The sequence below is a fragment of the Condylostylus longicornis genome, unplaced genomic scaffold, assembly GCF_029603195.1.
Source record: "Condylostylus longicornis isolate FDR11 unplaced genomic scaffold, ASM2960319v2 ptg000018l, whole genome shotgun sequence".
Classification (NCBI taxonomy): domain Eukaryota; kingdom Metazoa; phylum Arthropoda; class Insecta; order Diptera; family Dolichopodidae; genus Condylostylus; species Condylostylus longicornis.
In genome coordinates this window covers 11,546,815-11,558,454 of record NW_026577987.1, presented here as the reverse complement: position 1 = coordinate 11,558,454, position 11,640 = coordinate 11,546,815, and the positions used below count along the sequence as shown (strand labels likewise).

The window sequence follows — 11,640 nt, the reverse complement described above, 5'->3', positions numbered from 1 at the left end:
TTAATTTAAGGTGTCATATATTTTTATAAAAAATTGTGAAGTATGTATATATGTTCATATGAATGTATGTATGAATTACATCAATATAAATAGAATTATACACCATTAAACAATTTGTCAGTTTTCATGATTCGTTAATTATTTGTGAGCAATAGGTATAAAAAAGTTAAAATAATGTATAATATACATAAGTTTAAAAACTTAGGTGAGACAAATAAAATAATTTTTACTAAATTTAATTAAACTGTTAATAGTTTTAATTTTTTGCTTCTTTATTTACGTAGTTATTAATAAATATAACTTTTTCTTTGATTATGTAAAACAATAGAGGGGTCAAAGTAATTTTAAACTTTAAAATCTAATAATGGTATCTAACCACGTTCTAAAATGGGCTACATTGGCATACATTCCCGGATATTCAGGATTACCACAACCATAGCCCCAAGAAACAACTCCAATTAGTTTACCATTGCTAACTAACGGGCCACCACTGTCACCCCCACATGAATCTCTTGGTTTGTCAGTGCCTCCAGCACACAAATTTAAATCAGTATATCTTTTAGGGCCAAATATTTGACCGCATTTCTCCTTGGAAAATACATTCACTTGAACTGCACGTAAATTAGTTGACATTTTTCCATTTTCAGTTATACCCCATCCGCTAGCAAAAGCTATTGTGTTAGCTGGAACTATTTCATTAGATTCTGGTAGATAAGCTGGCTTTATTTTATCATTGAAATAAATTGGTTTTTCTAATACTAAAACAGCTATATCTCCTTGAAAATTGGCCCATTCGAATGTTGGATACGAGTGAATTTGGGCTACTTGCGATAATTCACCCTCAAGTGTACGATCTGTAACGCCAGCTTTAATGCGGAATGGTCTAGGATCAGAACCTACACAATGTGCTGCTGTAATTGCATAATAAGTATATGTATCACCTGGACGTCCTATTATTGTAGCTCCACAGTGATGAGTTGTACCACGTACTAATTGTGCTTGGTGTGGAAATTCTTCAACTGTAGTTTCAAATCCATTATAAATGCGACCATCAAGCATTGGTTTCACATTTGCTGAACTTAAGCAAATAAAACTTATTCCAAAAATAATTGCGATCAACATTGTTCTCTAATTTTAAAAATCTTTAATCTGTTTTGTAAGCGGTAATACACTACCTATATATAGTTTAATTTATCTGTGAAAAGTTTAAACGTTTTAACTTGTTATCCGTTTTTAATTTGACAGGCTCTCGAGAAGATATGATTATATTTTGAAACACTTAATTTTATTTTTAAACTATTGCTCAATATATAATAATTGCAGAACGAAGCCTAATTTACATATGTATATGTGAAGTAAACTTGTAAAAAATGTGTATGTACCAAAATCATTTGAATTACACGCACAATCATATGACGATTAAAATTCAATTTTATTTTTTGTAGGCAATTAAAAACGATTAGAAAGAAACTAATGTATGTATATATTTATGTATTACATTGGTTTTTCTTTAATAAATTTTATCTGAACATATTTTAACATTTTAAATGGTAATTGTCAATAAAATATAAATTTGAATTCCATCTTATGATCATGTTCCATATTAACTTTTGTTGTTGAAATTTTTAACTGCTTCCAATTACTTACACATATGTTATCTTAAACGAAAAAAATAAATATATATGTACATATCTATAAATACGTACATACTTCCTGCAAAATGTTTCAATATTTTATCCAATTCAGTATAAGAGCATAAAAACGAATGAAATATTACTGGAACAACGTTTATCACTAAATAATTTTTTTAAAATTGACAATTTTTTTTTGCGTTTTGTGCATACATATTATTAAATATTTAAATTAAATATTTATTTTTCTGGAGCTGCAGAATTCCAAAGCCGGTTTTTAGTGCTAGCATTGTTTTTATCAAATTTACTTAGTGGCTTTAAATGAGCTCCATCAACTATATCCCTAAAAATGAATATAATTTGAATTAAATTCAGTAGGGTAAAGTATTAAATAAAATTAAGCAATTAGTTTTTAAGTAGGGTATATTTTTTAATAATTATAGACAATTACGATTTTTTCTAATTTTTGAAGCCTTATTCATTTTTGATTCACCTTCGTTATCATATTTTATTGAAAAATAAATTCGTGTTAATTACAAAAAACATGAGAATGTACTTAAAATTTTTTATGATTTTTTCGAGAAACTTTAGATTTGAATTATTATTTCCTTATTTTAATTTAAGGACATTAAAAATTACGTTTACCCGTTCAGAAAAATTCAATTATTTTTCTTGTAAAATAAATATTTTATTTAAAATATACTTACTTAAATTCATCATAAGAGCTTGTTGATTGAATAGCCCGAATTTTGGCATCATTTCTAATGTAATACAATTTTTCTTCTTTTAAAGAATTAAGACAAGACTCTCGAAGTTTTAACAATTCTAATTCTGTGAGTTCATTAAAACATTCATATGGTAAAGTTTTTTCAAGTGACATTTTAAAGTAAAATGTTTTTATTTTAATTAAATTTAAAAAAAAATTGACTTAATTAAAGCAGGCTATTATGCATAAACAATTAAATTCAAATTAAAATTGTTTTAAATTTTTTAAAATTATTTAAAATTTTTAGTGTATTTACTTTAAATTTTTAGCATGTTAAATCGATATTCTTTTAGTATTAAACTAAAAATGGTTTAGTATGTTAAATACATTTGTACTGTTGTGGGTGTAATAATGGAATCTAACCAAAATAAATATGGTATCCATGGATAAACCAAAAGAAAGGAGAATGTTGTTTTCATCACTACAGCACAGCTGATTACATGTTGAGTGTGTTTATATAATGCTTTTTTTGGTGAGTATATTAATTCTACATATTGAAGAAGTTAATTTGAAATTACAAAGTTTCTAAATTTTCAACATTCAAATAATAAAATTATTTAATTTGATATGAATATACTTTTTTTAATATACATATGCACATATACATATGTATGTATGCATAGTTTAAATATCGTTGTCAGACGAATTAATGTGGTTTATCTGATCAGTAGGTTTAGCAAGTTCCACTGAAATTTTGAAATTGCATCCTCTGAAAATATACCTGCCATAAACCTAACATGTGCCTTATTAAAAAAAAAATAGTTTCTATTGAAAAAATTAATTATTTTTGTTTTAAGAAATTTTGAAAACGTGGAAAATAATTATTAATATCAGATCTATCAACCTTTTTGGACAAGGGAACAATTTCTACAATCTTTAATACACACAAAAGTAACACATAAACACACCGAAAATGACATAGAATTTTTTTTAAATAAGCAAGTAAATCAAAAATTTCAAAGTAGATCCTTTTCAGCGCTATATTTGAATTCGTATCAAAACTTTTTAACACCGAATCGTCTTTTAAAATTTAAAAAAGGAAATGTATTCAAAGAAAAATCTTTCACGCACAAGAATATCGTTCACAATAACAAAATATCGAACATTCCCAAAAAAAGATTATTAATAGGCAACTTCTAGATTCCAGTTTCAGAACCAATTTTTAAACAACTTTTAATCTTTTAAGCGGCTTCTATTTAAAAATCAATTTACCAGCACCCATATTTCTGGTTTCTAGTTTAGGTTTTAGCTATTAATCTTAATTTTCAACTTGTAAATTGTTCATTTGTTCCTGTATAGTTGCAAAGTAATAAAGTGTAATAGAGTAACCGAAAATTTAAAAATAAAAATTACAATTATTTTCTTCCGCATATTTATTTAGCTTAAAGTTTTTTATTGTATAATTTTATAGTTTTGAATTTAACAGCATTACAGTAACATTTAATATTTATGAATTTATAATTATAATGTAAAATTAAGCTCGATATTATTTATTGATATACATAATGTTATTTTTTAAATTTTTATTACAGAATTTATAATTGAACATAATTTACATTTATTTCATCTTGAATTTTTTTTTAATTGAGTACTTATACCTTTAATATATTTTATGTTTTGAACATAATTATTATGTCTCATACATAATGTACAATCATAGTACAAAATACGCATATTATGAATGCATATATATGTATGCACAAGTGTATTATGTACATATAAATATATAAGTATAATGTATATTTTAAATTTTATTCCAATTTTAAATTGTAAATTTATTATTTTGTGATAAATTATTTTTTTCTGGAACTAAATTCTATATAGTCTAGCAAAACTATTAGAAAGCGTTTTAACTAAAATTTAGAATGAATGTTAAAAATATTTAAAGAACAAACTTTAGTAAAAAAAGTTTTAATTCTTGTATTTAATGACAGTTTAATTACAGTATGAATATATGAAGATATGTTTGTATGTGATATAATAATGACTTTTTATTTTAAATTAAAATCTTAAAGATGTTCCTCCAAGTTTTTGTAAGAGTTGTTTTAATAATGCAAGATTTGTTGGTTCTTGTTTAAGATACTGAAATTTTTAGCATCTTTGATTTTAATTAGAAGAATTATTGATTATAAAATTTAATAAAGAAGAGAAATATAAAATGGACTTAAATTATATGTGTATATTAAATGATATTTTTAAATAAAATATTTAATTTAAGAAAATTTAATAATTAAACATAATAAAAGTGAATATGTATGTACATGCGCGTAATTTCAAGTTCGTTACTAGCATTAAAATTCATTTAAATTGAAATTTATTAGTGAATTTTGAGTTTTGATCATTATTAAGATATTAATATTTACGGTAACGTCAAAAACAGAAACTCTAAGCTAATATACACATAAATGCACTGAATAATATAGATGTCTCGTAAATTTTCGCATGCATTAATATTTCATAAATATTTGAAATTAATTCTGGTTATGAAAGCGAACAAGAGAACAACCTTTAATTCTATACATTGTAGTAATATGCTTTTTAGATTAATTTCGGAGACTGTATGTCCCAAGCTGAATTTCAAATTTTAAAACTGTATTGCTGCAGTTTGGAACTTAAGTTATTTGTAAACGTAATTGATATTGTTTTTTTACAAAATTCAGTTTGAAATAATAATTTCCCCCACACTTAGTAATAATTAAGTAACAGTACTAAAGCGTGCTTAGGGCACTAATTTTATATTCCTCTTCCTTTTCTTGAAGTCATGGCTTTTTTCAAAGAATAATGTTTAGTAACTTCATGATATCCAACAATCAAAAAAAAAAAGACGTAAACTTGATCCTTAACTTCAAAATTGCAAGTATTACGGTGTTGAAACATAATTCAGCTTCAGAGTTGTTAATGCTGAAGAGTATATTTAATACAGAATACCTTTTTACAGTACAATTTTGATTTTGAAGTTAGAGATTGTAAACAAAGACGGGCAGACAACATTATAGGCTGCAAGTCGACTATCAATATGATAGAGAACAATGTTAATGATTTTAATATCTTTATTTACTTTTATATACTATTATACATGTATGTACGTTAGTAATAAATAAATTAGATTTTAAAAATAGATTTCTTTCATAGTAACTTAGTAAAATTACAAAAAAATAATACTTAATTAAAATATTATTTTACAGACTGAAAATATTAATATTGTTGTCATAATAAGAAATTACAAGTAGTTATACTCTTTTTTGTCACATTATAGATTATTTAAATTTTTGATTTTCTAAATATTTTTTTTTTTAATTTTCTTTTTTTAAAACAGTAAAATTATTAAAATATCACTAACAGTTTTGTTAACTTAGTAAATTCTTTAATCAAATATGTTTAATAATGATAAAATTTTTATTATTTTTAATATTAATTTATTTATTTTTTTTTTTGTTTTTAATTTTTTGTTGAGGTTGATTTGTTTGACAACCTCTCATTTAATTTTTACATGATTATTTTATAAATTTTATACTTTTTTTTGACTAGACTTTTATTTAAAATATGTATGTATATAATTTTTAAGAGGCTGGGGCATGTCTAATTGACAGCGTTTGTTTTTTCTAACATATCAATAGAACTGTCAATAGTGCAACAGTTTAAAGTTATAGCAAAAAGTAATTTTAAAAATTTTTTATTTATTTAAATTTTATCCAAATTTTTTTATATATAAATTAAATTTGCATATTGATTATTTTATAATATTTTTGAATATTTACTTATACATATATATATATACGTATATAATGTGAATATTAATTTAATATGAGAAAGATTCAGTTAATTGTAGATAACAGTTTCTCTATAACTGAGAGTGTTCAGGGTATAATCTTCTCATAAAAATTAAATTTCACACTTTTAGGTTATTCTGTACATATACGAGTATTTTATATAGAATTTGTATTTTTGAAAAATTTGAAAAGCAAGAAAATTATTATCGAAAGTTTGAATTTTAATAAATATTGCGGCCACGTTGATTTTTTTATTATAAATTATTTTTGTGTATATATTTTTGAATTTTTTGTTTTACACCAAATCTACATATTTGTTGTAAAATATGTACTTAATAAATATTGTTGCCAATTCGCAAATAAATAATATGGTTATGCATGCATATAACGGCATAATAATTAATTAATTGTAAAATTAATAATTTACTTTAAATATTTTATAAATTAAATAATATTGTTACTAATTTGTGAGCCCTTGAATTATTTTATAATTTAAGGGATCACAAATTAGTGAAAATTTATAACAATGTTTGACATTAATAGAAACAGAAATTTTTGTTAATTTGCTTTTTAAGCAGAAGATTCAATTGCTGAATAAACTGAATATAAAATAATTTAATCTTGAAAAATTTAAAAGACTTTTGTAAGTGTAACTTAAGAAGTGTTATCAAATATATTTCCCAAGATTTCGATTTAAAACCTCCGTATAGCTTCAAAAATGCAGTAATACTGTGTTATTACAAAATTCAGCAACTACGAATTTGTAGACGAACTTACGTAATTGTGTATTAACACCGTGTTACTGTAATTTTGGAATCGAAGCGTTTATTAAGTTAATGAGTACCACGAAAAAAAAAATTTAATTATTATGCCATTTTGACAAGCGTTTTTTTTTCTTTGTCGTTGTTATTAAAATTTAATTCATAATCTTATTTCTACCATTAAGTTTTTCCACATTGATTACTGAAAACTTGTCTGATTAACATATACATATGTAAATTATATAGATAAGTATATATTTTAATAATTCGATTATCACTTATTTGTATTTGAGAAAGTTCAAATTTTTTGGCATTTTAGGATTTTAGATAATTTGATAAATTTAAAAATATTTTGTTTTTTACTTTATTGAGCTTAAATTAACTAAAATATTTTTTTGTTCTAAATTTTTTTTCATTTTAATTTTTTTTTTTGTACCTATAGATTTAATTAAATTTGTTTTCTTCGTTTTTAATAAATTAATAAATAGTTTTCCCGTTTTAAATATTCTTTGTAATATAATTTATTGATATAATATTAAAATTTGTAAAATTTTGAAATTAAAAATACTTAAGTAAATTTTAAAACTTTCGTTATATAATATTAATTGAAAAATTAGTAAAATAATAAAATAAAAATATTATTACAGAGTAGTTTACTGTTCATCCTCTGGTGGCATTTTTGCTAACGTTAGCAAAATCATTGTAAGTTCTTTTCGTGAGATTTTTCCTTCTTTATCGTAACCCACACCACGTAAAATTGTTTCTTCAAATTCAATTAAATCTTGTGCGTCATAATCCTTGAATATTTGAAGTGTTTCAAATAATATTGAAAAATTGAATTTTATTCAAAAATATTTTCAATTATTTTCAAATTAAATATTAAATTACCTTTTTCACTAATTCCAATAAATCTTTCAAAAAACCTCGAAGTTCTTCATTTTCAATACTTCCGTTGTTATCCTAAAAAATTTATTAATATTATAAATAAAGTTTAGTTTAAATATTATGGCAATTAAGGTCGGATTTGATCAATATTTTTTATGGAAAAACATATTTAACCTTGACGAATTTGTAATTTTTGGGAAAGTGAGAAATTCTTTATTAAAGTTTTCAAACGATTTGAGTAAAATTGCCTAATTTTAGGATAAATTAAAAAAAAAATAATAGCCGAAGGTTGAGGCAAAATCAAGTTATTTTGTTTTGAAAAATGACGAACAAAATCAATGTTGAGAACATTTTGGTTGGATTCAAACGAATAAAAAATTTTCACTATAGGAGTATAGACCGTTTTAGTTTTTTGATTAATCTCGCCTTCAGATTGTTTGTGAACATTTATAATAGTTAAAATTTAAAAAAATCCGGAAAGAGATTTGAAAAAGAGTTTCGCAAAGTTTACCCTGCGGGTGGGAAGTTGTGATAAAGAGATGGAGGGATAGATATAAAAAAATGTTAATCTATATACAGAAGTCATTTTTATAATGAAGTATAGTTGTGTATACAAGGTATTTGTATTAAAAAATTTGAGTAAGTTTTTTAAAGAAACACCCTACGAGCCAATTAATAAGAATAATTAAACTTTATAAAAAAAACTTGCAATTTTTCAACCCCTCATCAAAAAAAAAAAAATTCATTTTAGGAAAAAAAAAAGTCTTAAACCGAAAACAAAACACCAATTTGCGGCTTCGTATTGAAGCATATGTTCGCTTATGTTCCTGCTATTTTTAATACTTGTACGAAAAGTTCTTTGGATGGTATTATAAATTTTTCAATCCATTTGTAATGCTGAGAAATATACGTATGAGATATAGCACAAGCATTGTTCTTTTTATCAGTATCGAATTCTGAGTTATAGTCACATTTATACTGGTCCATTCTGTTTGTCTGTCCGCTCGTTTGTCCGTCCCAGAGATAATTCAAATGTCATTAAATTGTTTAAATTTTCACGAATTATTAAGAGTTTGAAGAACTCTTTTTAACTTTTGTTTAATGAAAGCAGTGGTTCGAGTTCTTGCTATGCAAAAAATATTTAGTTAATTTCGCATAAATGAATAAAATTATATCTTGCATAGTTTCCATGTAATCCCTTAAATAATTTGGTAATGTCTCGAAAACTATAAAGCCTAAAATATTGAAACTTTGCATAAACGAGGGCGGTAATATGGCCCATTATTCCAATAAAATATTGTAATGGTTGTATATAAGTACGTATAACAACTGCTACACAAATTCAAAAATAATTTGTATTAAATCCATACAATTTGTATAACATATACAACTAAGTGTAGTTAACTGTTCACGTTCACAGTTAACTCACGTTAGTAGTGAATACTTTTTTGTACTGTCACTTGTAGCTTTTGCAAAATATTCATACGGTTATCATAAAGTTGACATGATCAACTCTATTTTTTTTCGTTCTTATGATATTTTTAAATCTGTTTAACTACTTTACTGTAAGTGTGATATACACCTCACCTCAATTTAATGACCTAAGGTGTTTTGATAACTCATCCAAAGATAAATTTCTATGTATGTACGATACAACTAAAAGTTTAACATACTTTATAACATCCTTTATTTTACGCAACAATCTTCTTTTTTTTAATAAATTAAAACCATAGTGTTACATATTTGGTTCAATGTACATATACTCATACATAAAGAATATCTACATAAAATAACACCACAAAAATATAACCCAAAAAAACAAAAGAAACATAAAATAAAATAATGGAGGGTTAAAACCAATCATTATTAAATATTTAATTAGAAAAAAAAAATGAAAATTTTAATTTTAGTTTACTCTCCATTGATATTCAAAAAGCTCCTTACCCTATCGTATAATGAAAAAACTTTTTCGATGTCATCTTTTGTAAGTTTGGCAGCACCCTGCAAATAACATATAAAATTTGAATTAATAAGAGTTTTTCTTTAATAACAGCAATGTTATCAATAGGAACATGTCAATTTTAACAGCTTATATTACTTTTTATGAACTCAAATAATACTGATTACAGAATTTAGAACAATTTTTTTTTTTCTGTGTTTTTACGAACTTATTCAAAATATTATATAATATTTATAAGAGTCCTAATATTTAACATCAAATGATAGTTTCGAATCATGTTTTAAACAGTAAAGTATTTTTTTTAGAATTTTTTCTTTCGTATATTCTTTAGCATTTAAATTTAAAAAAATTAATTTAAGGGCTTAAGAGAAAATAAATTGTATATAGAAAAATAAAATTTGCAATAATTATTTACAATATAAAGTGAAGATAAAGTGTAAAACTTAAAAAATGTCTTTTTAATTTTTTAAACATTTTATTGAAAATTTTGTTAACACATGCAAATTTCAATGTTTTTTTTTTTAATTATTTTTCAATTTAGCCAAAATAAAATTAAAAAAGAAACTACTACATTTTAATAACAACAATTTTTGCACATTTTCCTATATTTTTTTTTTTACAATTTAATATAGGCATTTTAAGAATATTAAGCAGTTAAGCAGAATTTTTAAGCTAAGATTATAATTTGGGTGCGAAATAAAAGTGCGAATATCGTATAACTCAATATACGATATTAAAATTAAAAAAATTTGCAATAACAAGAAAGCTGAGGAATATTCTAGAGCTGACATTTAGTTTAGTATCAATTTAATTTGATTTGACATGGAATCGGTACCAAATCAAATTTATATCGAAAAATGGTTAAAATTGAATGTGTTTATCTTCTTTATAAGATTGTATGAATTTATGTACAAATTTAATTTTGTAAGACATACACCCTTATTATGATCGGCGAAGCGAATGGCTAGGCGAGTCGAATGGACTGGGCGAATCAAATGACATTTTAAATTATGATCGGCGAATGCTTTCATTCGTCAGATCCAAAATGTTGCTACCGAAATACATCAGAAAATCTACTGAAAATAATAAAAGGAGAATAAGGTTAACACTATACATATGCAAATTGTTTTTGCTTTTTTGCAAAACCAATTGAATTTTCCTATCCCTTTAGTAATGTCGGAGTTGTTGTTCATTATTTTAATTAATGCTTGAATTTTTTTTGGTTCGCTTTTTTCACGCTTAAATTAATATTAAACAATCAGTATTTTTTACAATAATTTGTAGAATTTTATGAACTTGGACAATAGTTTGGATTTTTCTATTTTATCACTATAAACTTTTAGGTATTATTTTGATTTTTGGTTTCATTCGCCAAGCTTGTCACACAGAATTTTCATTCGACAGCTCATTCGCCTAAAACTTAAACAAATTCGCTAATCATAATACCAAAAATTCATATTCGGAAAAAATTTTCCTTCGCTTCGCCGATCATAATAAAGACCATAATGGAATATTTCTCGTTTGTTGCACTTTCTTTACGAAATTCCAAAATTTAGGTAATTAGGATCTTTTCTAGGTCGATCAATAATATATGAATTTGATTCTTTTACAGATTTTGAATTAATTAATTTTCGTATTTACATTAAATTTGGAAAATTAGTAGTAAATTTAATTAGATATTATTTGATATCATATAGAAAGTGATTTTCTAGAAGACATTCTCCTAATTTAGTTAATTCATATAATAACTTAATTTCTTAATTTTTATCAAACCATTAATTTTAAAATTGAATTCAAAAGCATTCAATGATACAAATTCATTGAATTCAATTAATTTTGAATTCAACGAATTTACGGATATTTTAAT

The 11,640-nt window shown here is 23.8% G+C and overlaps 2 protein-coding genes and 1 pseudogene across 3 annotated transcripts in view; all 3 read right to left on the bottom strand.

Annotated features, from left to right (window-relative positions):
* Positions 1 to 333: 333 nt before the first annotated feature.
* LOC129606486 (trypsin 3A1-like) lies at positions 334 to 1,122 on the bottom strand (annotated as a pseudogene).
* Positions 1,123 to 1,871: 749 nt separating this feature from the next.
* Positions 1,872 to 2,511, bottom strand: LOC129606485 (coiled-coil domain-containing protein 103). Its single transcript, XM_055516828.1, has 2 exons — positions 2,339 to 2,511; positions 1,872 to 1,974 (listed from the first exon to the last, which is right to left on the bottom strand). The coding sequence occupies exons 1-2, from the start codon at positions 2,509 to 2,511 to the stop codon at positions 1,872 to 1,874; spliced, it is 276 nt and encodes a 91-aa protein (XP_055372803.1).
* Positions 2,512 to 6,953: 4,442 nt separating this feature from the next.
* Positions 6,954 to 11,640, bottom strand: part of LOC129606191 (calbindin-32) — a 75,965-nt gene continuing 71,278 nt past the window's right edge. For both annotated transcript variants that reach the window (XM_055516348.1, XM_055516349.1), the window contains 3 exons: positions 9,758 to 9,814; positions 7,817 to 7,888; positions 6,954 to 7,725 (listed from right to left, as the gene is read on the bottom strand). In XM_055516348.1, the coding sequence (XP_055372323.1) occupies positions 7,582 to 7,725; positions 7,817 to 7,888; positions 9,758 to 9,814 (273 nt within the window). In that variant the 3' untranslated portion in view covers positions 6,954 to 7,581. The remainder of the gene's footprint in view (positions 7,726 to 7,816; positions 7,889 to 9,757; positions 9,815 to 11,640) is intronic.

Bases quoted from the DNA above. Each gene is read 5' to 3' on its own strand.
- LOC129606485 (XM_055516828.1), bottom strand. From the start codon at position 2,511: ATGTCACTTGAAAAAACTTTACCATATGAATGTTTTAATGAACTCACA. The intron at 1,975-2,338 runs GTAAGTATATTT...ATTCATTTTTAG, and splicing joins AGCTCTTATGATGAATTTAA to GGATATAGTTGATGGAGCTC.